Raw genomic sequence first — 26,663 nt, forward strand, 5'->3', positions numbered from 1 at the left:
GGAAAGTGCTGTATTTACAGCAGCTGCACTGAAATATAAATGTGAACATTTTTTCTTTTTTTGTAGCACTTTTGAGCATACCCTTCCATTTTCTTAAAATAAGTGTCTGTACAAGAATCATGCCTTTTTATGTATCACCCTATACTAGTATCTATGTATTAGACCCGCTTTTGTTTTGTGGTGTAACTTTAATTGAGATTGTAGGTCTCTATTCTGCTGTCTAACCAAGCAATAAACCTAATTGCCCTGAAATATTTGTTGTCATTAAAGTCATAAAAATCACCCTACATTAGTATATCAGTCGTAAATTGACACTACATCATTATAGTAACGCTGTTCTCTGGTGTAACCTTTTGTTGAAATCATATATTCTGTACTCTCTAAAAAAAAATCGAGTGATCACGGACGTCACTCCTCTGGAGAGTAAAAATGTAGTGAAAATAGAGTGAACATTCACTCTTTTCTTCTTAGAGAGCACTCTAAAATCAATAGATTTTCACTCCTAAACAAGTGATCACGGACGTCACTCCCAAGAAAGTGAAAATAGAGTGAAAATTCACTCTATTTTTTAAGAGAGTAGCTAGCTGGGATCACTCATAAACCCATCGCCCCACAATGTATTGAGACATCATACATTTATGTATCACCCTATACTACAGTGACACTGTTCATCCATGAAATATGTCAAGGTATTTTTTCATGTCACACCCTATACTATTATCTTACCTCTGTTCTCTGTTGTAACCTTTTGTTGAGATCATATATTCTGTAGTCGGGCTGACTGATGAATGGCGTGTGCCTCCTGTATGGAGAGAATGAGTGAGAAGAGATTCAGTACTCAGCGAGATTAATAAATTGTTAGCTGGGAGAAGAGAATACTACACTGTAGCTGTGTTAGACATATGATGAGCAAATAACGCTATGAGGATCTAATGGTAGAAGACAATCAGCATGTAATCAAGAATTCATTTATAATTCATGATGTATATCACTGTCATAAATTATGATGAGTGTGATCAATCACTATAGGTGAGGTATATCCTGATGTAAACTATTCATCATTGTACCACTACCAATGTGATAATGATCCTTCTACTCCTCCCCCTCATCATCATCATCATCATCCTCTTCATCCTTATAACCATGAATGTCACCGCTAGTTCCATCATCTTCATCATCTTAATTCTCAGTTCCTCATCGATCACCATCATCTAATTTAACACTAAATATTTATAAAATATCTTAACAGAAAAGAAACCAATATCTTTATCAAGAGATTCTTTATGTCTTCTTGCTTATCAGTATTTGAATGAAGGAAATTAATGCCTCTAACCAATAACTAATAAGGACTATTTCTTTTTATCAATAACATCATAAACTGTTCGGTCCTTATCAGTCACTGTGCTGCCATCATTATAAAACAGAAAAGGATAGTTGAATAAATTCAACGAATTCATTCAAATGTTTTGATTTTCATAAGAACAAGTTTACACTGACAGTCAAAAATGTCAACATCAAATTTCAAGATGCTTTTTAACATCACAGATTTGTAGACAGAAACACAAATGTGTGACAACGCCAATTGGGATATCTTTCACGGTTGCATTACAGGAATGCTCACCACACTGAACAAGCATAAAGGTATATCTCTCCCTCTATCCATAATACTGTACGTCTGCATAAATTTATGCGTAGAAGATGCGATGACCCCTACCTCGCTCTCGCACTGACTACAAGCTAGCCCCATGCTGGCTCTGCAGGCAGGCAGGCAAGCCGAGCTGGACGGACGTTACCCCCACCCACCTTACTTAAAGGTACTATATAGGTACTAACAGAAAATGGTGATAAAATTGACAATGTTATAGAATTGCGATGACATTATTCCTCTATTAAGTTACTTCAGGGGTTTTTTCATCACACCAAGTTTTGTATGGATATTAAATGTTGATATTATCCTTATAAACATTGATAATTTTTCAAATCTGCAAACAAATAATTTTCTCACAGTCAAAGACTAGTTGATTAAAGATTCAATTGCTTCCATGACCATCTAAACATGTTAAACAATATCTTTAAAGACAGGGTACCGAATGTGGCAAATTTACAGAAATGCTTGCTGAGTTAATGGATAATATGAAAATCCATGTAATTCACTATCCTAAGTAGTTGAATCATAATAAAGACAATTATGTATGAATTAAATGTTAAATATATTGTTGGACTCAATGTAAAGAAAAGGAGAGAAAAGTACATGTATGTAAAGTTCTTTATTATGTGGAATATTTCACCCATTTGCAACAGCTTTTCAAAACAAAGCCTTTATATACAAAAGATAAGTATCCAGCTCACATTAATCACTACATTTCTGATAAGTGTGGATAAAGTCTTGAACAACAGTCATATTAAAAGTCATCATTACTGTAAAACAATCACTATGTTCTATAAGATAAAAAGTTTCAATTGTTGTATAACGGTACCTTAGAATACAAAATAGCGACTGAAACAACACCATCCCTTTAAGATCTTACTGCTCTTACTGCTGCCCGTAACCCTGTTCATATTTACCAATGAGTCCACAGTATTACGGATTTGCATCCATAAATGTTTTTCTCTGCCCACCGTTCATATCAGGGGGACAATTCTGCAATGATACCGTAATATTGCAGTATATCCCTGTTAATATAGGTATCCAGAATAAGACAGTGTCCAGTTGGCATCCGCAAGTACCAAGTACCACCTTTCATTGTGGTTGCCCGGCATGCAATGAGGGCCGAATTAAGGCCCTTCTTCATCAGCTTGCGTTTGCCAAATAACCCCTTTTTTCAGACTCAGAATATTATCCCGAAGTCTTCACCAGACCGATACGCTCATTACAAACTAGGTCGGGAGGGTGTAAATTAGCCCGCTATTTCCCAAACAAGACTAAGATTTCTTGGGATATTTTCTCGGCCAAATATCCCGCTAACTGCAGGCTGATGAAGACGCAAATTAAATGGCTAATTTGCGATCGGGATAGTTAAAATAGTGGGTTATTTGGCAACCTCGAGCTGATGAAGGCAGGCCAATTGTGGTTGCCCAGTATGCAATGAGTCAGTGGTTGACCCACCGAGTAGACGCTATGCTTCACTGCATAAGTCGTAAATGTTACAGCTATTTTGCGGATACCATTCACATCTGTCGGGTAGCGATAATATTACCAAATTGTTACTAGGTCCTGAAACAGAAAGTAGTAACTGCAAAATAAGTGTTAAATTAATAGCAGAAAGCAAAATACCGCATTATTTGCTGGTTAGTGGTTACCCGTTCATATAGATCTGCCACTATCGGTAGCATTTCCATAAAATAGCTGCGGTTGTTATTTTAGGGAAAGGTAGTGAATATGAACGGGGCTTGTGATTAAAAATGCATTGGACTGCTGGATGACAGTCTTCCACCACCAATGGCTTACTGGTAAGTGTATCGAAATATGGAAAATATCCCATCTGACCAATATTAGTTTGCATTCATCCTACTGTACAGGTAAATGTTTTAAAACTGTCACTCAGGATATCATTATAAATATATTTCAGTTTTTCCAAACCAATCTGTCCTGCAGTGGCTTCGCAGGACAGTAAGCCCAGGTTCAGGAATAGTGTCGATTCCCAATTGATGAATCATGTGAGAAAGGACAATAGAATTAAGACATTACTGTTCTGGCAGATGGGTTTCTTATTTATGTTTGCTTTCTTTCTTAACTTGCTGCTTTTTTATTTGTTGGCTTTACACTGACTAATTTTCTCTCTCTCTCTCTCTCTCTCTTCTTTGTCTTGCTTTGTTTTTTACACTGACTAATTTTCTCTCTCTCTCTCTCTTCTTTGTCTTGCTTTGTTTTTTACACTGACTAATTTTCTCTCTCTCTCTCTTCTTTGTCTTGCTTTGTTTTTTACACTGACTAATTTTCTCTCTCTCTCTCTTCTTTGTCTTGCTTTGTTTTTTACACTGACTAATTTTCTCTCTCTCTCTCTTCTTTGTCTTGCTTTGTTTTTTACACTGACTAATTTTCTCTCTCTCTCTCTCTCCTTTGTCTTGCTTTGTTTTTTACACTGACTAATTTTCTCTCTCTCTCTCTTCTTTGTCTTGCTTTGTTTTTTACACTGACTAATTTTCTCTCTCTCTCTCTCTCTTCTTTGTCTTGCTTTGTTTTTTACACTGACTAATTTTCTCTCTCTCTCTCTTCTTTGTCTTGCTTTGTTTTTTACACTGACTAATTTTCTCTCTCTCTCTCTCTCTTCTTTGTCTTGCTTTGTTTTTTACACTGACTAATTTTCTCTCTCTCTCTCTTCTTTGTCTTGCTTTGTTTTTTACACTGACTAATTTTCTCTCTCTCTCTCTCTCTTCTTTGTCTTGCTTTGTTTTGTTTGTCTTCATCATTTATTTATGGTAATTGTATGATCTCCCAAAGCTGTTTTAATTTGTTTCTAATTTGAATTCCAAGTCCTTTCACTGTAGCAATGATCGTATTATATATAATTATTTATGGTAATTGTATATACTTATTTATTTACTTATTATTATGTACTTATATACTTATTATATTTTTTTTTTACTTATTAATGATTTAATTCATCCATGTGTTTTTTTACCTTGTTATATTTTTTGTTATGCATTTTATATTGTTAACTGACTTGTTTAGTCTTCGGACTTTTTAATCAGTACTTGAATAAAACCAAATATCTATCTATCTATCTATCAGAAAGGAGATTCAAAACTAGCTTACTGGTAATAGTTATTTGGCACTACTGGTAGCTACTTGCGCCCTCTATATAACAAAAAATGCCTAATCGGTGACCATTGGTCCCCCATGATCCTCTTTTTCTTATGTTAACTGAGAGCCGAGTTGATGAGATAACCACCTGTCCAGTGACCTTGCAGAGTGGTCTTATCCCTCCTGTAAACTACGGCAGATAAGCTTTAAGCAATGTATAAAACTCATTGTCCATTCTGAAATATTGTGAACCCGAGTACTCTATTAAAGTAGTTTCTTCAGAGCCAGAAAAGTGTTAACTCTGTGTCAGGGTATATGAATGTAACGCCTATATTGCTCCACACAGATGAAAAAAAATAAAAAGAAAGCAGCACAAATGTAACAATATCTCTTATTATTGATGCAAGTTCAGCTATTGTCTACAAATCCTGGCCGTTGCATTCATGTAATCAACGTAATCAACACCGTATAGGATCTATGACTTCTTTTTTGTTTTGTTTTTTTGGGAAAAAGAATTCACCAGACTATTTCTCTCCATCCTGGAGGGGGGGGGGGGGGGAGGTGTCCTCTTGCCTAGTTGTACTGCACAGCTTCATTACATTGAAAGGAATGGTTTCCAGCATTGGTACGACTAGCTCATTCCAGGCTCTGCATTTCCACATCTAATTGAACCCTCGGCTGCCTAACAGACTACAGGCCTTTGTATGTCAAGAAACTACACAATAACCATGGCGATTGTTGCTAAGGCAACCTGGTCGTTTTGCATGATAGGGTTGTTAGCTGGGCCAGGGCTGCTGTAGTTCGGTTCAAATTGGTGAGTGGCTGGCTCGGCAAAATAAGGTAAATTGAAGCTAGTGAGGAAAGCAAATTGTGAGAGAGTAGACTTTTTTTCAAATGTAAAATGTAAAAACCTTAAAAGGTACCGGTAAGTAATAGCTTGGGGCACAAAACGAGGAAGAAGAAACAATACACACACGTACACATAATGTAGGAATAAAGCAAAAATATACAGTGGAAGGAAGAAATTTGAAGGAAAAAGACCTCTGGTTGATGACAATGAATCTACGTTTTATCACCTGTACTGATGTACATGTACATAAAAGTTTACCATGGGTGGATGGGTCACTAAACAATTAGAAAAGTTTGAAAAATACAGAGGAGTATAACTAGAGAGTATTGTCAAGAGAATTACTTGGCATCATTAGCGAACCCAGTTTTATACAATTTTGCTAAGATTTGAATTTAAACTTCTTTAGGCACTTTTTCAGAGAAGTATACCTTGTGGGCACTATAAAGGCAGAAAATCAAGCAAGAAATAATAATGAGAAATTGTTGTTGTCTGTTTTTTCCCAAAGTTTTTTTTCATTTAGTTGTTCTTCTTTAATGCTCATGTAAGCTTTTTGATATTTTTTTTTAATTATGACGGATTTAAGAAAATTGTCCCTTGGTATCTGTCTAGTATCGGTCTGAGTCAGTCCAGTGTTGTCTGATGTTGTCTTGTTGGAGCTACCGGTACTGATATTAGTGAGCAACAGTAATATACCCTACAAATTCTTTTGTGAATTTTCCCACAATCACTCATCCATAATTTATGGCTATTGCAAACAGACCGATTTCCCTGCATAAAAAAAACACTGTTATAAAAATATACAAGTTTAAAGTACATTTACACTGTACAAGTATGGGTTGAATCTAAAAGGGGCTCTCATGAAGGGAAAGTCCACCATTATATCAAGTTAGTTTAAATACAAGCAGAAAAATTAGAGGAACAGATCAGTGAAAGTTTAAGGGAAATCCCCCCCCCCCCGACACCTCCAAAAAAAAAAAAAAAAAAAAAAATGGCAACTATGATGGACCTAATGGTAACTCTCCTATTTGCCTTACACATTGGTTTGCACATCTTGGTTTTTGATGAAGTAATTTTTTGTAAATGAGTTCTTTAAAAAGAATAGTGCAATAATGACAACTATATTGGCTCAGTCAGTAGAGCGTCCGCCTCATAACCGGGAGGTCGTGGGTTCGAACCCCGGCCGCGTCATACCAAAAGACGTTAAAAGACGCGAGTTGCTGCTACCCTGTTTGGCGTTCAGCAATAAGGGATAGAGCAACGTCGATTTGGCGCTGCTCAGTGGCTGCCGGGCTCACGATCAATGGGGCAAAAAGAATTTCCATTTTTGGTTTAATAAAATTTGGAGTGGACTTTAAAAGATTATTATTATTATTATTATTATTATTATTATCATTATAGTGCAAGGTTAATGAAATTTATTTCCTTCTTTTTTGTTGTTGCTGAGCAATAGAGTAGTGAAGTGCTTGCAACTCACAAGGTAAATCACTGGAGTTGCCAAATTTGTGTTTAACTAAGGCAACTTCATTACTTCATATTTTATCAGATTTTCCTAAAAATTTCACTAATCTGTTTCTTTGATTTTCCAGTTTTTTATACCTTACCTATTCATGTGTAATAAATTTCCCTATAACACTCACCCTCAATTTATGGGCTATTTCAAAATACGACTCTCTCTGCATAAAGCAAACACTGTTTTTATATCATTATACAAGTTTTAGTACATTTACATGCCCTAAATTTAAAGGAGCTGTCATAAAGAGAAAGTCCACTATATTTATTTGGTTTAAAGCAGAAAATGAGAGGAACAGATCAGTGAAAAATAATATAAGTTATCAAAGACTAATAGTATCATAAATCAAACACAAATTGGCAACTATGTGATGGAGCTTGTGGGTACCTCTCCTAATTGCATCACACTTTGAAATTCAGAAATTACCATTTTCTTTGTTTTGATGAAGAAAATTTGTCATAAATGTGTCTGTAAAAAGAATTATGCAATAATCATATCTAGAGTGCAGGGTTAATACAATTCATTTTCCTCAAATAATCGAAGGCAACTTTAATACTTCATCTTCGTTATCTCTTTATGAGATTTTCTTTAAAATTTCACTAATCTGCTTCTCTCATTTTTCTGTTTTTATCAAACCTATATATACATGTATATCACTTTAAAACAAACAAATTTTTTCATGAAAGAGACCTTATTCCATGATCTCTACTTTTAATTTAAAAAGAAATGTCTTGATGATATAGACTGGAGAGTTGAGACTAGATATATGTTAGTCTAGTTGTCAGCTCTTTTTCATTGCCGCAAACCGACTAAGATGGACCCCAGTTTCATGTCTAAATCATGTCTTTCAGAATTCAGATGATGATACGACCTGTGATGAAAACAATTACCGGTATATAAATATATTGATACACATCTGTAAAATTCATGTTACACATAACATTAAACCTGTATATAAAGACCGCTCCAGGGAGACAAGAAAAGTGGTCTTTGTGACAGGTTGATTTTATCTACAGGTTCCTTTTGAACAATTTTTATAAGAAACAACGTTCAAGAAAATACATGTGATCTCTCTCTCTCTCTCTCTCTATATAGACAGGTGGTCTTTCTATACAGGTGGTCATCAAAGCAAGTTGACTGTATGTATCTCGCATACAATACTATTCTAAAAAAGGTCTGGGCTGGAAAACTAACTTTGATACAAATTCTTTCTCTTCTATCTACATGTATATGTAGTGTTGTGTCTAGAATAGAGACTACTACCTGATTTAAAGGGAGTCCTCAGTCTTAGAATATGAATGCAATAGCAGATAGCATGGGGCCTTCCTGTTATGTACATAAACACAAAATATGCTGTGCAATAATATTTCAATGGATTCTGTCATCACCTTATACTCCCTGAACTGTTAGTATCATTAAAGGGACAGGTATATCTCGCTAAGCAGTCAGAACACAGCATTCTTCCAGAATCTCGGGTAAAGGGTAAATGGTAAGGCTCTACCATTTACTAGATTTGCAACATTAAAACAAAACTTTATAGAAAATAGGCCTACCCATGATAATGTAGATTAAAGCCAAAAGAAGTACATATTTCTTCAGAGGCTTTTTGCAAACCGGGGAATATGAAGGGGGGAAAAAATCATATCTATCTGAAAATGAAAGTTTCTTGGAACTGTCTGAATGTTTGTTTACATATATTATATATAAAGGGGGTGGGGTGGAATGAAATTCAGGCATTTCTCTCAGCCATAGTTGAACGTGAGTGTCTGGGATGTGAGACTACTATTCTCTCTCTGACTGCAGGGTCTAAACAAAGGACCTTGGCTTGTGCCTAGGCTGTAGGGCCATGCACCAGCGAATCAATACACTACCGCTTTAACGATGAACAGGAGAACCCGACTTTACTACAACGCGGTATATAAACCAACCGCAAGAACTTCTATGGATGGTGTGTGTGTATATACACACATACATACATACACACGCAGCACTCTGCTGGTCTTCCCCCGGCTACTAAATGAGCAAATGAGTGTGTGCGAGTGAGTGTGAGTGTGGTGTTTGGGTAGATTCACAAGGCATATAATGGATGTTAGAAGCCTGCTCTGCTCCGGCCCGCCTGACTAGGTGTATTTGTGAATGTGTTTACAAACTGATGAACACACAACACCAGTTGAAGATTGCAAATTTATGACAGGCTTTCAACTCCCGCCGTATTTTATGCAAATTTGATCCTGGTCGTATATCCCCTGTTGCATTTACTGGGATGTCCTAGTGTAATCAAGTGCACACCCCATTAGCACAGATTTGCATACGAATCGGAACAAGAAAAATGAAGAAATATAACAATTTCATTTCTATTTTCATTTTATACCTGCTCGTAAAATAACATAGGCAATGAAGTCGGATGTATAATTATGGAAAGATTTTGTGTCTCAGAGAGATATAGTCCATTTTTAGCATTGATTTTTTGTTGTTGTCTGCTTTATCTTTTTCTTTTTTTGTAAACATTTTTACAGGTCATAACATAAATTAAATTCAAATTACTATAAAGCTACATGTAGACAGGCATACTGGTCATAAATACCTTTATGCATATATATGTATGACAAGAAATTACGTGTTAACAGACAGATTAATCTTCAGTCCACATATATATACTTCATTTGTTGGTGATCAATAAGTTGAAGGAGCACAATAAACCACTAGCAAGTAGCATTGACTTACACAGTCAGCAGGCTTACCAGTTCAAATTACCTTTGTGTTTTTCAACTTTTTGTATATATGCACAAATGTTTTTATCAGAAATGTGTTTTATTATAAATGTGTGATACTGAATAACGCATACATGTATATCTGATAGTTACAAGAGAACATAATGATGATGTATCTTTGAATTATCAGCATGATAGGGCTCATATGATGTAATGCAAACACATTTTCACTTGTACCGTCAATAGTCTCGACTCAAGGCTAGGGTTCATGTAGGTCAGAGCTGGTGGAGAGAGTTCGAGTGGGAGGAGGGGGGAGGGGCTTTACTTGTACGTCACATAGCATTCTGATCCTAGAAAGTAGAAATGTACGTGTACACCTATGCTGCATAGTATACAAATAATGAATGGTTATGAGTTCAATAGTACGAATATGTTCATGAGTTGAAAGATTAACATTCTATTCAACGAGGCGTCAGCCGAGTTGAATAGAATTAACGTTAATCTTTCAACGAATGAACATATTTGCACTATTAAACAAATGAAAAACATTCATTATTTGTTTTATACAACATCGAAGAAGACCTAATAGAACGTTAATCAACAAATTATGCTTTACTCCTTATAAAGATAAATTAAAGTTCGAGTCAAGCCTTCTCGGTTACATGCAGATTGCCTTCGCGTCAGATACACGCAGGGATACGCGCACATGCAGCAGAGAGGTACGCAGTCTGCATATAACCAAAAATGCACGGCGCATATAACCAAAAATGCACGACCGTGCAATATACCATCTATTAAATATCATGTGACCAACAATCGTCCAATCAAATGACAAGGATCCACGTAGGTGTTGTATAATAGGTATTAAGGTATCAACCAGATCTCTGCTTTGCACAAAAGGGCAGAAAATGCATTAACATTTTTTCCGATAACTGCCAGAATAGGTCTACTACACACCTGTATGTGTGAAATATTCAGTGTGCTATACTTATATTTCCACAAAATACCCCTAATTACAGCCCTGTACTAACTTTCATGTCAGAGATTCAGATAGAAAGTTTGACCCAATGATAAGGAGGTTATGCCTAAGAAATTATTATCATATTTTGAGTCGTTTTTATTCAATTATGAATTTTAGTTTGTAAGTTTGTTTTTTTCTTATCTATTTATTCATTTATTTGTTTTATTTATTCATTTACTAATTGATCTATTCATTTATTTATCTTCGGTATTCATTTTTTATTCGGATTTCTTGTTATTTATTTATTCATTTATTTAATTCATTCATTCATTCATTCATTCATATACATTTATTCATTTTTGTAATGTATATTTTTCTCTTGGAACCCTCAACCCTGCTTGTGTTGAGTCCTGCCTTCACCTAAACAAGCACTGCCATTCCACTGCCTGCTGTCAGTCGTGTGACATTCAAAGAGAATTTACACTTTAAAATTTCTGGCATACAGCATATCTATAACCATGTAAATATTTTGGTCCATCTTTTCCCATTTGGTGATGGTTGCAATGATTTTGGCATGCATTGCAAACAATTACTAGAAAATACATCAAATTGTGATAAAAACACAATTTTACTTCCATGGCAGACTGGAAATAAGGTTTCCTTACTATATGGTTCTCCATTGAGATGGTCTTTTTTAATGCATGGAAACTTGGAAACGGAATATCAAATTCATATTTTCTGAATACAAAATTGGTGAGGTGTAGCGTTATTTCTACAACAAACTGGCTTCCAATAATACTGCCCCAGATAAACAGCCTCTTGAATGTGTGACTTGACAGAGAGTGTGAATTGTGTGACACAGACTTTATTAAGCATCATAGGAGAGTGAAGTTTTGCATAAATTACAAACAGGTGAACCATGACATTTATAAGCAAGACATGGTAAAATATGATTTTCGAGCAAAGGATAATATAATATACAAATAATGAATGGTTATGAGTTCAATGGTGCGAATATTTTCATGAGTTGAAAGATTAACATTCTATTCAACGAGGCGTCAGCCGAGTTGAATAGAATTAATGTTAATCTTTCAACGAATGAAAATATTCGCACCATTGAACGAATGAAAAACATTCATTATTTGTTTTATACAACATATCGAAGAAGATCTAATAGAACGTTAATCAACAAATTATGCTTTACTCCTTATATTAAAGATAAATTCAAGTTGGATTCAAGCCTTCTCGATTACATTCAGATTGCCTTCGCGTCAGATACACGCAGGGATACGCGCGCGCACGGCAGAGAGGTACGCAGTCTGCATATAACCAAAAATGCACGGCGCATATAACCAAAAATGCACGACCGTGCAATATACCATCTATTTAATATCATGTGACCAACAATCCTCCAATCGAATGACAGGGATCCACGTAGGTGTTGTATAATGTTGCCTAATGTTGTAACATGGACCAAATTTTTCAGAAATAGATCATATTATTTGCATATACCACAATAATATTCTGTGATTATGATTTTCATAACTATATGATATGATTTGCATATCACAAATTCACAATAATCTATGATTATTCTACGATTTGCATATATATGGATATACAGTGTATATATATATATCACAATAACAATCTATGATTAGACAATTAGAGTTTAGACAAATAGGGATGAGGAAGGAAGAAAAGAAATTGTGCAAACCTGCAAATTTTTAGGGGGAAAAAAGAGGGGAAGGCATGAATCAGAGTGCTACTTCTTCTCTCATTAGGACTCGCCTTTAATATCTCGTTGTCAATGGGTAAGTGTACACAGATGCTGATACAGAGTATCATCATACCGATGATAACAATCACGCTATTTTCGTTCTGCTACAAATTAAGTGTGCTCACGATTCAATTAGGACCAGTGGGCTATTAGACAAATGGAAATTTGTCACATGTGCGCTTAGGACCACACTTTTCCTCCTTGTTCTTCCTGACCTGTCATTGGCCATTTCCCCACGCGGCCGTGATGCCAAGCCCCGCCCCTTTTTTCTCATGCTCGACTCCTTATCGTCTCTTGCCACACATTCTGGCCGATTTCCGTCTGTAAAGACATCCTGTCAGGAGTACTGTGCCTTAACACAATTGCTGCCCATCTTTCATCACACCTAAACTAACTAACACCATTCATTCATTCATTCATAAAAAAAGAAGCTGATTGCAGCATAAACTTGAGCCTGAGGACTGATTCAAAGGGAAAATTGGTTCATCATCAAGAACTGATCTACTCTGTTCTTTTCAGTTCCATGTTCTTCTACACAAGCTTTGATACAAGTTCAAAGTACTATATGTAAATTCTTATTCTGAACAGGGATTACCTGAAGAATATGAAAATGCATTAATTTACAAAATAGAAATTAACAATCATAATAAAAACAATAAGCCAAATAAACGATCTAATATAATTTAAGACATTTTAGCATTAACTACATGTAACACATCAAATAGAGACAAATTTTCATCCATTTTAATGGTAAATTTTTTCTTCTTTATGAAAAGAATTGTTCACGATCTCATTTGATTGCTGTAAAAATTAGATGACATATACATGTAGATGGTGATTTGCCCTTTAATATTAATGCACTCATGCTGCAAGACGCTTGGGGCTTACAAAAAATTCTGTGAGCCTTGCTTCCTCTTGCTTCCGTACGCACTGCCATATCGCCTGCCAACACTCACACGTTCATGGTAATAACACTACCTGTCTGAAGACCAGAAAGATGACTAACCAAATTCCCTTCAACATTTTTATTTCATTCCTAGCCCTGACGGGAAGGAAGAAATTCGTCACAGTTAATGAATTTGGGCTTCCCTTTAAGACCCTTGTGAGCGCTGTTGCATCAATAGTCCCTTAACTGAAGGATACAAAGCATTGCCTGTGATTTGCAGTGATTACTGACTCTGCAGTTTTGTTTAATTATTGTTCATGTACGCCCGTAAACTATAGAACTAGATTGAATGTGTACATGTACAAATACTGAAACCCAGAATAAAACATTTGGACCTTGGTCTTTACTTATGGTCTAACCTGCCTTGAAAATTCAATACATTTGTACACTGTACTCTGTTATGTTATTTCTATAAATGAAAAAACTTTCAGTGAATTAGAAATAAACACCTCCAGCAAGGATTGACTTCTTAGCAAATTGGCAATATCTAACAATCCAAGTTTGAAAAAACGTTCGAAAATTAGACCTACAATTACAAAATATTTTTCAGTTATATAACATTCTATCACATTCCATTGGCATTTCTCCCGTCTTCTCACAGTGTTATCATACTCACAGTCATGCAGTATACATGTCCTTGTAAACTTATATTTATGTACACGATTAGTTTTCTCATCCAGCCTCTGTTGTGAAGACCCATTTTTGTTATTAAGATATGACCACTTATTTTTCTTACAATGTTCATGAGTCATACGTGAGGGCACACCTTCCGTGAACATATCTCTTCACTTCAGATAACTCAATCACAAACATCGAGGCTACGAAAAAAAATCTGAAAATTCCCATATGCAGATGCAAAATTTGATCATAGTGTGATGGCCAAAACACTTGCAGGCGGCTAGCCTGAGAGAGAAGATTGAAACCGGCCTTTACTGCACCGCACAATGACCCTAGCGTGAACTGAACGTAATGAAGACGCGGGCTCATTACTCCTATCTCTCTCTCTCAATCTCGGTTCACCCTCTCCCTCTCTCTCTCTTCAACCAACCTGTTTAGCCCAGGTGCTCGTGGGCTAGTATTTTTGTATTAAAGAGAAAGAAGTTGCTCCCGTATGTAGGTAGGGGAGATGGCATGAGTTAACCAGCGATGTCTCAACAAAAGAAATCAAGAAAACTGGGTCTTGGTGTCGCTTTGACACTAAGCCCAAAGTGGGTGGGGGTACAGCATTCCATTTTTATTGTTTTTATTTTAACCATATCACCAGATTGTATTAAAAAGTGCTTGAAGTCCAGCATAAAATATGATGAAAGAGTTCCCTTTCATAAAAAGGTAAAGAAAAAATCCTATTAAATCATTTTCAGTCACAAATAATATTGATTTTTCTTAGTTTATTTCCCTTAGTTTTTTTATATTGTAATTTGTTTTTCCTTTGTAAATGAATAAAGAATTTGTTTGGAGAAAGAAAGTTCACATATCCACCAGATCATGTGGAAAGAAAGAAGAGACAACTTAACCCTGATTTGCAGAAAAGTTTTCAGACGTCACAACAAAAGTTGGAAATGCAATGATCAGTATTTTCAGATGAATTTCTTTCCAAACTACGGTACATGTACTTCTTATATATATGCATAAAAGCATAGATGAAAAGTAGGCGTAGTATGACAATGTCAGGCAATCTGCATAGAAATTTTTATTTCTAGTCATCAAGACCCAACATTTTTCACAAAATGTACACATATTTTTATATGCAAAATTGTTCATTGGTACAGGAATAAAAATGTCAAACGCATCAAGAAAAGGATGAAAGAAATACTTACGGCACGTAACCATGGTCGCGTCCGTCCATCGGTACAGGCATTCCCGGCGCTGGCATACCAAACGGAAACCTCGGTCTGTCCCCCGGTCCGTCCAGGGCTGGGTTTTGCTCCGGCGGGAACGCTGGCAGGACGAACTCTTCGTTTGGTGTTCTGGTTTGTAGCCCAATCTTGGAGCCGTATGTCGTCGCCAGGTTAAGATGGAATGTGGGGTTGTTTGGGGGGGAAAGGATGAGGTTGAGCAATTATCTGGATTAAAAAAGAGGGAAAAAAAAAAACATGATTAACTTGACAGAAATTTCAGAGATAATCTTATGACTTCATATTTCATAGACTACAGGCAAATCCTACGTACCAAGAGCATACATTTCCATGAAGGAAAACATTAAAGAAACCCCAAAACAAGTATAATAGCTCACATGAAGTTTTAGAAACAGAATTGTATTGAAGAGGAATTTGTCTCGTTTTAAACTACTTCTCAATTGTGCACCAGATACATTTAAAAAACAAAGGTAACAAGTTAACAACAACTTGATAATAATTTCATATGAGACCATCTGATATGCAAATAGGTCAGGACTACAATTCTATTTACATAAATGTACTTAATTATCCATAATTATTGTTCATTTCCTACCAAAATCATTTGGCAGATATCTTTGAGAATTTGTTTTTTACCATTAACGGAAATCAAGATTCCATAAAAAGAGAGGATAATAAATCAGTTAACCTTAATATGTTGTGATGAATTCATTGACTCTACAGTTGATAACAAAGTTTAGAATGGCTACCAGGTGTAATGACAAGTACATGATTTGTGTATGAAAATGCAGTTTTAGAAGTGGCCACTCCTGATTTAATTTTTTTTTCATCATAGCTCATAAATTATATATTTTTACAAAAGTATGTTGTGATGCTGCTCTTCACACACTTAATTACTGAAGTACTGTACATCATGTCATAAACTTGAAGGCAGCTCCGCAGAGCCTGCAATCACATTTTATTGCATAAAGGAGAAATGGTATTAAGAGTATTAATGATTTATTTTACTTGATTTGATAATTCCTTCCACAGCAGGATTCATTATCCATCGATCTTGTTACCCTTCTTTTATTTATGGTTGCATTCTTATTGCTCTTTTCATCACATCTTCTGTCCCTTTAAATAAAAAATGTCTCCAATCATAGTCTTCACAGACAGGCTCTATAATGACAGTGTGTCATACAATGCATCAAAATTTAAAAACGTAAAACAAGCAAAACAATTTTGAGGGAATTCAGAGTTACATGTACATTGTATGAGTGTCCTATACCGAGCACTGCACAGAGGACAACCTCCTTGACTTTAAGGGTGTCTTACTGCATCTTTGATATCCATCTCAAATACTCACGATCTGTACTTTTCACACTCTGGGATCTTGGCTAAAAACAAAGCCGCCTCAACACGGAAGACTACCCGGGTCTGAAGTGCTTTTCCCCAAGACCTTTATTACGATGATCACCCAACCAGTGCACTTTGAATTGATTTGGGAGAGGGAAATTTTGCTCCAGGAGCTTTCTCTCTCTATCCTATGGCCTGTTCATACTAAAGGAAATCTACATGAATTTTGCACAACAAAACGTTCAATAGATAAATAAAGAATCATCGTTTAGCGAAAGGGGCATCCAGACAAGACAATAATTTAGTATAAGAAATATAATTTTGAAGAGATCAGCCGACATGACAGCTGCCCAATCATCAGTTCACACTCACGAAATGCCACACCCATTAATATGAATATGTACGATTCGACATTCAGACTAGAGAAGGATGCAGATTCTTCATTGAGTTCTCATTCTGAAAAAAGGGCTCAAAATTGTGTTTTCTTTAACGTTTTGTTACACAATGTTCATATTAGAAAAACTTAATTACTCCATACAATTTTCATATAATCAACCATAATTATCTATAGTCTGAATGGGGGGGGGGGGGTTAGGGTATGCATATACCCAAGAACATACGATGTTCATACTAGAAAAACTTAATTCCCTTACCACATACTATTCTCATATAAGCATACCATAAATGTTTATAACGTAGTCTGAATGGGGGGTTAGGGTATGCATACACCCAGGAACATAGCAGCTATGCTGACATTTCCAGGGGTTTCTGAAAAATATTCATGCCTGTATTGTATGGAAAGGACTGTGAATATAGTAACATGGGCTGATGAGACAAAGTGTTGATTGAATGGTGTGATGACTGATGCAATTCACTTTTTATAGTGGGTACCTTCCGACAATTTTGTATGATTATTTTTCAGTGCTGTATTTTGTGGATGTTATACCACGAGTTAAGCGCCAGAAGGATGTTTTATCTGTGTAAATGGATATGAGTTAAAGCCCTTCTGGTATTACACACACTGTAATCTCTTCCTCAAAATAAGTTTTAACATAGCGAAATGATTTATTTAAAGCATTTCCAAAACAACATTTCCTCCTTCTGCATTCATACTACAAATGCAACATTTCAATTTGAACAAGATTCTCATATTCAAATTACAGTTGTATGTTTTAAGTTATTAGTGTTTTATATAAAGTGGAAGACATGCTTTAACCTAGACAGGGCTTTGGAGGAAAATCCTTTAAAAAGATCTTGTCGTTGTTTATTCAGATCATTACCTTATCAGTAGTGTCGTCTCTATTTATACAGTAACATTATGTTGTCAAGTGTTATTCTATGTGAGGCATGGACATCTTAAATAGATGTGAGCTCATTAACATTAAACCATTGGCAATCTTGAAAAGAATAACTCATGAAAATTGTAGAGTACCTGTATGGTATAAAACTGAATTCCTCAAAGTATGGAAATCTAAAGCAGATGTGAACTGACTCTTGATTATGAAGATACAAGATGGAATGTACATGTAACTAATGTCCCAGGCACGCACTTCGAACAGATGTGAACTGGTATTCAAAAGCATGGTGTTTGATGCATATACAGGTACCGGTACATGTAAATCTTGAACACAGAGTAAGGGAAGGGGTTTTCCCTTATAAATTTTAGGAGCGGAACCGCCAGTAAGGTCACTAAAATGTGATATTTATTGATACTTTTGTCATTGCTTTGACTATGCAAAGCATTTGGTGGACCAGCAATGAAACCATTTCTAGCTGTAAACCCCAGACATTAAGATATGTACTTGCACAATAGGTGTATGTGACCGAACATAAAATAACATTGGTTTTAAACTGAATGGGGCAAATCCCCACTTGGGCCAGTCGGTGGGCACAAAAAACCTACTCAAATAATACCTAAAGGTCATGGTGAAAAAGGTCAAGACAGAAATGACTATATGCAGAGCTCCACACTAACTTTTGGGGAAGGGGGTCTGTCCGTAATTAACTTTTCTCAGTTAGTAGGCCCTACATGAAAATTTTGAAATTGGGGGGACCAGAGTTATATTTTAGGTGCCCAAGTATCAGGGGCCCCTGATAGTGTACTGCCCTGCCATATGCTTTATCATTTGAATGAGAGGGCCCATTGCTGCTAGGGAGTCAGTCAACATCACAGGAAACTAATGTGTGGCCTCTCAATAATGTGAGGGCACTTCAGGGCCCCATTTCACAAAACTTGTCATCAGTGACAAATGACAGTTTTTGTTATAAGCTATGGAAATCCTTGCTTCTGATTGGTTATCAGCAGAATGTCACTGATTTTTGTTATTTGTCATTGAAAAAAGGCTTTGTGAAACGGGTCCCAGGAGGCATCCTGTTACACGAGTGAAGAAAAGCAAAATATTGTATCATTCCAGGCATGGACATTTTGAAAAGTTGGGAAATGAGATTTCTTTATTGACCGTCATCCAATTTTCAAGTCTACCTACCCAGCAAAATGCAATGCCATGCCGCTGCTCCCGACAGACAATGAAACAGATGTGAACTGATTGTCATTTTGAACAAGACCAATTGCCATGCTGTTATCTTGACCTGAACTGACACTCTTGACACCGACGCTCAACAACTCTTGCAAGATGTTTATTAATCTGGACAGGACTGCACATACATGTAAATGTTAGATCAAATGTCAGAAACACAGGGAAACATCATAAACCATAGATTTGTTTTCCTCCAAATGTCAATTTATCTGATAATAATTCATAATAATTACTTTTACAGGGGGGCTTACAACCCTACAAGCTCTGCTTTTTAGTCGGCCCTCCTTCCCTTTCCATTTCATGTTTATTTTGTTTTAATGTATTGTATTGTGCAAACTGATCTATATGTATATATGTATATGAATATGTTAAAATGTACCATCATTGTGAATATGAACAATTGAAAGAGGAAAAATAAATGAATTGAATTGAACTAGTCTTTATGGATTTTTTAACATATATATATATATATATATATATACCAAATGTGTCCCCAAGAGGGTCAAAAATGAAATCATGTTTACATACTTCAAACATGTATTTTTAGGATCAGTACTATTCATATTTTTGAGAAATGCAAATTTTGGAGCTTAATCCTACATGTACATGTATCTCCTTATTTATTCACCAGATATGAACGAGTTCTTACAATTTTATTGTAAACTATAGCATATATATCTTATAAGTACGATATAAAACTCTTTTGCTATTAATAACTACACCAACAAATATTTTATATCCTAATACCAAATTATATTTCTGGCAAGCATGTTGGAGCCTTCAATGTAGAAAAAGAGTGAAGTGGTTCTAAAAAAACATCGTCCGTGATTAATATTTATTAATATTTATTATTGCTATTACTGATATAATGTGTTAATTTCCAAGGAATTTACATGTTAAGTTAATTTCTTTAGTAATCTTAGTAATGTTTGATCTTCTTGGTAATTTAAGTAATGTTAATTTGGTAAGTTATGTTAGTAATATTTAGTTTTCTTGGTAATTTGAGTAATGTTAATTCCATTAGTAATATTGATTTTTGTTTGAAGTAATTTTGATTTGTGTACATGTACAGCGCTTTGAAACTTTCGTCACAAGCACTATATAAATTTGTCATATTATTATTATTATTACATGTATTTATATTCTAGGAATCTAGGCAGGGAAATTTGGGACAAATGAGAAAAGACATGTTGTACAATACCTGTGTATAAGACCAAATTATTATTTCTGGCATAGAAACCTTCCATGTAGAAATATTTGAGGTGACTCTAAAAGGGCATGGTCCACGATCATATTCCAGGAATTTAGGAATGGAAATCTGTGGTTTATGTTCATGTAAACAGATGTACAATACTACAATCCCTGTGTGGTGCAAGCTTGTTTTTTATTTATGTTCTTTAATCACAAACAGATCTATGTAAACTGAGACCAGTGTGCAGTAGGTGATGCATAAAGACTGTGCTTCATTTACTTACAATTATGTACATTAATGAAAGTTAAACTGTTAGAATTTAATGTGTTTAATACTCCTGTGTGATTGTGCAATGTACATGAATACAACATTCCAACTTCCTCTTTATTCAAATTTTACTGTTTCTCCAAGAGTTTTTTCAATACATTTCAAAAAAATCTCACGCTATCAGCAATGTTGCCTGACTTTTTCTCCCATCTTCAATTTTTCATTTTTGAGATTTTGAGCAAGTGACCCTTTGCTCATCCAAACCATTGATGCATTACACTGTCCTGTATGCATCCTCCCCCACAATCAATTCACACTCTAATAACATCTTTGGCTGGCCACAATGAACAGTCAACCATCACACACTTATCATGGGCCACGCTCTTTACTTATAGACAGTGAGGGTTGAACAAAGACTATGTAATCCCATGCTCCCAGTACTCAGTAGAAGATAAAATGGTTTAAAATTGTATAAAATATGCACAAAAATCTACATATTATTATTCAATTCAACTCTCTAATACCATCATTGGTTTGGCCAAAATGCAGTAGCCATCACACACTTATCATGGGCCAAACATCTTACTTACAAAGTGTGGGTTGAACAAGGACTATGCAATTTGTCTATCCCATGCTTTCTGTAGAAGATAAAAATGTTTTTAAATATGTATTCAATTCAAAACTCTAATAGCATCATTGGCTTGGCCAACAATGCAGTCACCATCCGACACTTATCATGGGGCACGCTCTTACTTAAATAGAAAGTGTGGGTTGAATAGAGACTATGCAAATTATCTATCCCATGCTCCCACTAGAAGATTAAAATGGTTTTTAAAAAATATGCAAAAATATCTACCGGTACATATTCAATGCAACACTCTAATAGCATCATTGGCTTGGCCACAATACAGTCACCAACACAAAGTTATCATGGTGCCGCAGCAGGATCCACAGTCCGGTGACATATTCACTGGACCACGACACTTCCACATGTACATTGTCTTATTGTCATCAACATCCTAAGAAGTATTGTGATTTGTGAGATCTGTATTTCTTGCTTCAAAGTTAAACTTCCAAATTACTAATAAAATATATAAATGAAAAGTATACACAAAACAATCTCCCATTCCAGTACAGTCTACAAACTTACAGTGCTGTAGATATTCACTTTCCCCCAATGTAATATGAACTGAAGCTATGCCTGAATATATTATGTTGACATTAATTATTGAAACATGAATCACAGACTAGACTTGATTCTGCAAGATGGGTGCGCTGCTAAATGTGTCACACATGCCAATTTAAAATGCTACAGAAACCTACTGTATCAGTTTCATGAAATGTTTACAATCAAATTCAAATTCTATTTCTATTGATGACATACTAAATTTGAGTCACATTTGCCTGTTTACATGTATTCCTACATGTATATTATTGTGTAGATAAAATGCACTCAAACCCAAACTCGTAACAAATGGTCGAATACTTAAAAAAATTCTTTGACACCCACGCATACATGTACATGTAAGCTTTCTTCATACAATATTTGGAATATTTTTGGAATATTTTTGGACAAATTTAGAAAGGACGGAAGGTAGAATTCTTGTACATGTGCATAGTGCTAGTTTCCATTTGTACATGTTCGTGTATCTTGTGAATACATTCAAATGTACACTAAAGAAGTAATCAAGATGTAAATACAAATTCAATTACAGAGTGTATCATAACTACGCAACTCCACCACATCAATTTACCTCTAATGCACCTGAGACTCCAAGAAACCACAAACTCTGTATGTCAATGAATTAACAATAACCCTCGATGGCATTTCCTACTTTTAAAAATCTACCGGTACTTCCTTTTTGTGGTATCCTGGATTTACTTCAAGGGATGTATTACCTACCCTTAGGTTTTCTGGAAGGTTTCATAAGTACTTCATGATTAGTTTCAGTTTCACAATTTGTTGTTGTTTATGGGCCAAGATAATATCTTTAATGTACTAAAGCCTACAGTAAGATTAATAGTTTAAAAAGGTTAGCATTTATCTCTTTGCATACAGTGTATTGCTTTTACAAAAAAACAATAACATACAGTGTACATGTACATTGTAGGAGTTCCTGCTTTACATGTAATGTACAACAATATTATTGTTAACCTACCATTTTCTTGTTCGCTCAACAACAACAAAATCCTTGAACAATATGTTAGGTCACAAAAATGTCACATTGTGTTATAACATCTCCATGGGCTTCCAAAGGACTTTGGACATTATTACTTCAGCTTTAGCTCTGGCAGCTTAAACGCTCTATGCATTCAATGAATATCCTACCACTAGCAGCCTACACACTTACTACACCAGGGTCGAGTGTGGCAAATACTTTTGCCAATAGAATGTTAGCACTGCGGAGACTTATCCACTAAACCAGTTTGCAATTTTTTGCACAATTTCTTAATACAAAAAAGAATTTAGCAATCACCTCTTAGAAAATCTTTTTCAAAGTAATCTACATGTACAGGAGTCTCTAAGCTTAAAAGTAATCCTGATTTCTGATTACCGTATGTATTTTCACAGGATAAATCTTAAATGTTGGGTGTTTAAGACCACTAATAATGAAACACTATTAGTATCTTTGTTCATATTCTACAATAGAGTATAGTTTCAGACATCTTCATGTAAAATCACAATAAAAATAAAATATTAAAAGAATATCTACAATATTACCAAAAGTCATCAAAGATGAAACCACAGAAGGGTCCATGATAAAAACCAAACAAAGGCTCAAGTGAGAAAGATGGAATTTACCCATAATTACCCTGACACCTGATGCGGTTTACGTCAGATATGACAGGTATGCAAACATGAAGCCATTACACACAGTCATATCCCAACACACTAAATCATACATGTATTTACACATTGGACATCACTTCTGTCTGGAAGGCATCCATTTGCTCTCCAGTCACACATAGACACTGAATTCTACACAGTGTGTATGTCAACAATCAAAATCAAATGGTGGCATTCTTCTTTATTTGACAAACTTAAAAGTACTATTTCATTCTTTCTGCTAAATATGTAAGTGGTTATCTTCTTCTTCTTCTTCTTCTTCTTCTTCTTCTTCCAGTATAGTACAGACTGCCAGGGAATTAATTACAGATAGAGTTTAAATATCACTAATATTACAGAAAAACCTCCCATAGGCAACTGAGTCATAGTGTGTGATGACATACTTTTTTATTTCTAAAAATCTCCAAATAACTCAAAATTCCTTTTCTCTTAATGACTGGTAACATGCTACATTTAATGTTACCCTATAAATGTTAATACAGGTATAAATTTTCACAAGCAAAAACTAATCAATAATTTTTCATTTTAGAGGTTTCCAACCATATTCTGATATCAAACTTTTGGAATTTGCAAATTATTGCAAAAATAAAATACAACCAGTGACAGAGACTATGATCATTTTTTATCTCACTCTTTATTTATTCATACCTATTGGTTTCATTAACTGCATATTAGGTGCTGATTTCAGCTCAATCTTATGCTCTCCTCTATCTTATGCTCCCCTCTCTCTCCCACTAAATATACAATTTGTGTGTGAACCATAAACATGATGTTATCTGGCATTGGGCTACAAGTTGATAGTGGGAAACTTCAAAGATGAAGAAAAATATAGTAATGAATAATTATATAATATCAGAATAAGTCAAGAGGATATACCAGATTATAAGAGATCAAGTAACACCTACAACATGTATGGTAGTGAACCCTATCAGTAGTTCGTGCGTGACCTAAATTCAAGCACAGTTCCATAATCTCAAAAAATGTCCAAAAATCTGATACCACTAGAGGAAAGAGGAATGTGAATTAACTATAAATTACAACATTTTCTTTGAATTTAGGTAAAAAACTATGAAAATATTAAGAAAAGGTCTGCAACTTTTGCAACATTTTGCAATTGTTTCAACTTACTGACGCGACAAGGGTCTGGAAATCTCCCACTTCAAGATGTCATGAAAATTGCAAGTAAAAAGTGATACCAACTCATTGTGTGAAATTTTACCTTCCAATTCATGTAATTATCTTACCTTTGATGGATCGCTCTTTTGGAAAATCAAGCTGTAAACCCTCATGCGCATTATAAGGACTTTTTGCTTTTATAAATTTTACTCCAGTTGTAGTGCATTTTGATCCAAGATCCGCAATATCACCAGAATCCTCTTGACGATGAATTTTCTAGTTACATCATTTATGGTCTAGAATTGTGATGTTTATTTAGTATTTAATCTAAATAAATTGATATACAATATGAGAAATCCCAGATCAAATATCACTTCATATTTTTTATTTAATGGACATAAACTTTGGACACCCCATCGTACAAATGAATGTGGCAACAAAAATAATCAATCAACCCCAATAATAATAAACTTTTTTGAGTTTGATTGTGGGCATAAAAAGAAAGACAAGACACCATTTCATTGATTGTATCTAAACAAAAATGTTTAGCTAAACTGTTGCTACTAAACAGTAACAGTTTAGATCTAGGACTCAGGAGTAGGAATAGGGTGCCAAGTCCGAGAATTAAGGTCACAGGCGGCCACACATTTACAGAGAGCATGTGTAACTGTCAAACTTATTCATAACAGACTCAGTTTCGATATATAGCTTCTGCAATTGTATTTGTAGTGACCTGTCCTAGCTACAGACATGACATAAGTAGATCTAGAGTGAACCTGCACAGCAAATGATGAAAAAATATGCTCAGACTAAAACTGAAAAACTAATACAAGGCAACGCCAACAGCGTTAAATTGGCATTTGTGATTGTCTTGATTTTTTAGCCATGCAGAAAATAAATAATGTCTAACTTTAGGTGTGTCTTGATTTTCTTTTCTAAATTAGTAATCCTTCATAACTAAGGCTAGCTGTAGCTGTTCTTTGTATGATTGTCTTCTAAATCTGGCTAAGTCTGAGTACAGTCGCGTGCAGTGGGATCTTAGCGAACGTACAAGTTCCAAGCCACAGTTTCGGGTAGGCGAGCCAGCATCTACATGCTAAAGCAACGCGATCTTGGCTGCAGAGCGGTACCCTACGGAAGCCGTGTACAAATTGAATACAGAGCGCATAGCCCCAGTGTTTTACGTGCAAGCCCATTTGTACGGACTCACTATTTGTGCATTTTCGATATCAAATTGAGCAAAATGGAGACCAGAATAAAACTTACCAATGGACAATATCAATATCGATGTACAAGTATTCCTCTCGCCTAAGAAAACAGCTCTGGAGCTCGGTAATCATGCTTGTTTTTCTAAAATGAACATCACTGTTTTACCGAAGGTCTCTACCCGAAGCCGACATAATTGCTTAGTTGTTTTCGAGTCGTAAGTACAAATAATACACACCGCTTCTGCTTACTCCATGTTGATGAGAGGCCGTTCGTGGCATGGTTTCAATACAAAAACAACTGGAGTATAAGACTATTAACAAATTTTAAAGGGATAGTCGAAGATTCATTTTTCTCTCTTTCTCTCTCAGCTTGCACTCTAAATTAAGCTCGAGAAAAAAAAGGTTGCGCTCTTGAAAACAACACCCCACCACTTGCTTTTTTCAGCCAGCCAATTTTGATAGGGCTATCGGCAACTTGCAAAAAAGAGAGAAAATATATTTGCATGTTTAATAATTGTTAATTTTGAAGAAGAAATAAAACAAGACAACCAATTTAAACGCTCGTCCAAGTTGTGGGCAATTTTTGAAACCTAAGGACTATATAGGCCTGCTGTTCTCAAACTTAAAACCAAATTGTGTCTTATATAATTCATTATTCATTTATTTTGGGTAAATGTTTTAGTTGTAAATATCTTTAGTAAGAGAATAGTAAGATCCAGCCGCGTATATGTTTGTTAGCTTGTTTGTTCCTGCATGGCAGTGTCTCGTTTTTCAGGTTCAGTCCCTTTCTTATCTATGT

General features: G+C 35.3%; 1 protein-coding gene across 6 annotated transcripts in view; it reads right to left on the minus strand.

Moving 5' to 3' along the window:
• The window catches only part of LOC577425 (LIM domain-binding protein 2), a 62,518-nt gene extending 36,431 nt beyond the window's left edge, over nt 1-26,087 (minus strand). For 3 of the 6 annotated variants that reach the window (XM_030985692.1, XM_030985691.1, XM_030985687.1), the window contains exons 1-3: nt 25,923-26,087; nt 15,320-15,565; nt 727-802 (exon numbers count right to left, since the gene is read on the minus strand). In XM_030985692.1, the coding sequence (XP_030841552.1) occupies nt 727-802; nt 15,320-15,375 (132 nt within the window). In that variant the 5' untranslated portion in view covers nt 15,376-15,565; nt 25,923-26,087. Of the gene's footprint in view, nt 1-726; nt 803-15,319; nt 15,566-19,182; nt 19,387-25,922 lie in introns of those variants that run through there. The other 3 variants (XM_011674556.2, XM_030985690.1, XM_030985689.1) reach the window with 2 other exon arrangements.
• Nucleotides 26,088-26,663: the final 576 nt, after the last annotated feature.

Source organism: Strongylocentrotus purpuratus, unplaced genomic scaffold, assembly GCF_000002235.5.
Source record: "Strongylocentrotus purpuratus isolate Spur 01 unplaced genomic scaffold, Spur_5.0 spur5_scaffold_15, whole genome shotgun sequence".
Taxonomy (NCBI): Eukaryota; Metazoa; Echinodermata; class Echinoidea; order Camarodonta; family Strongylocentrotidae; genus Strongylocentrotus; species Strongylocentrotus purpuratus.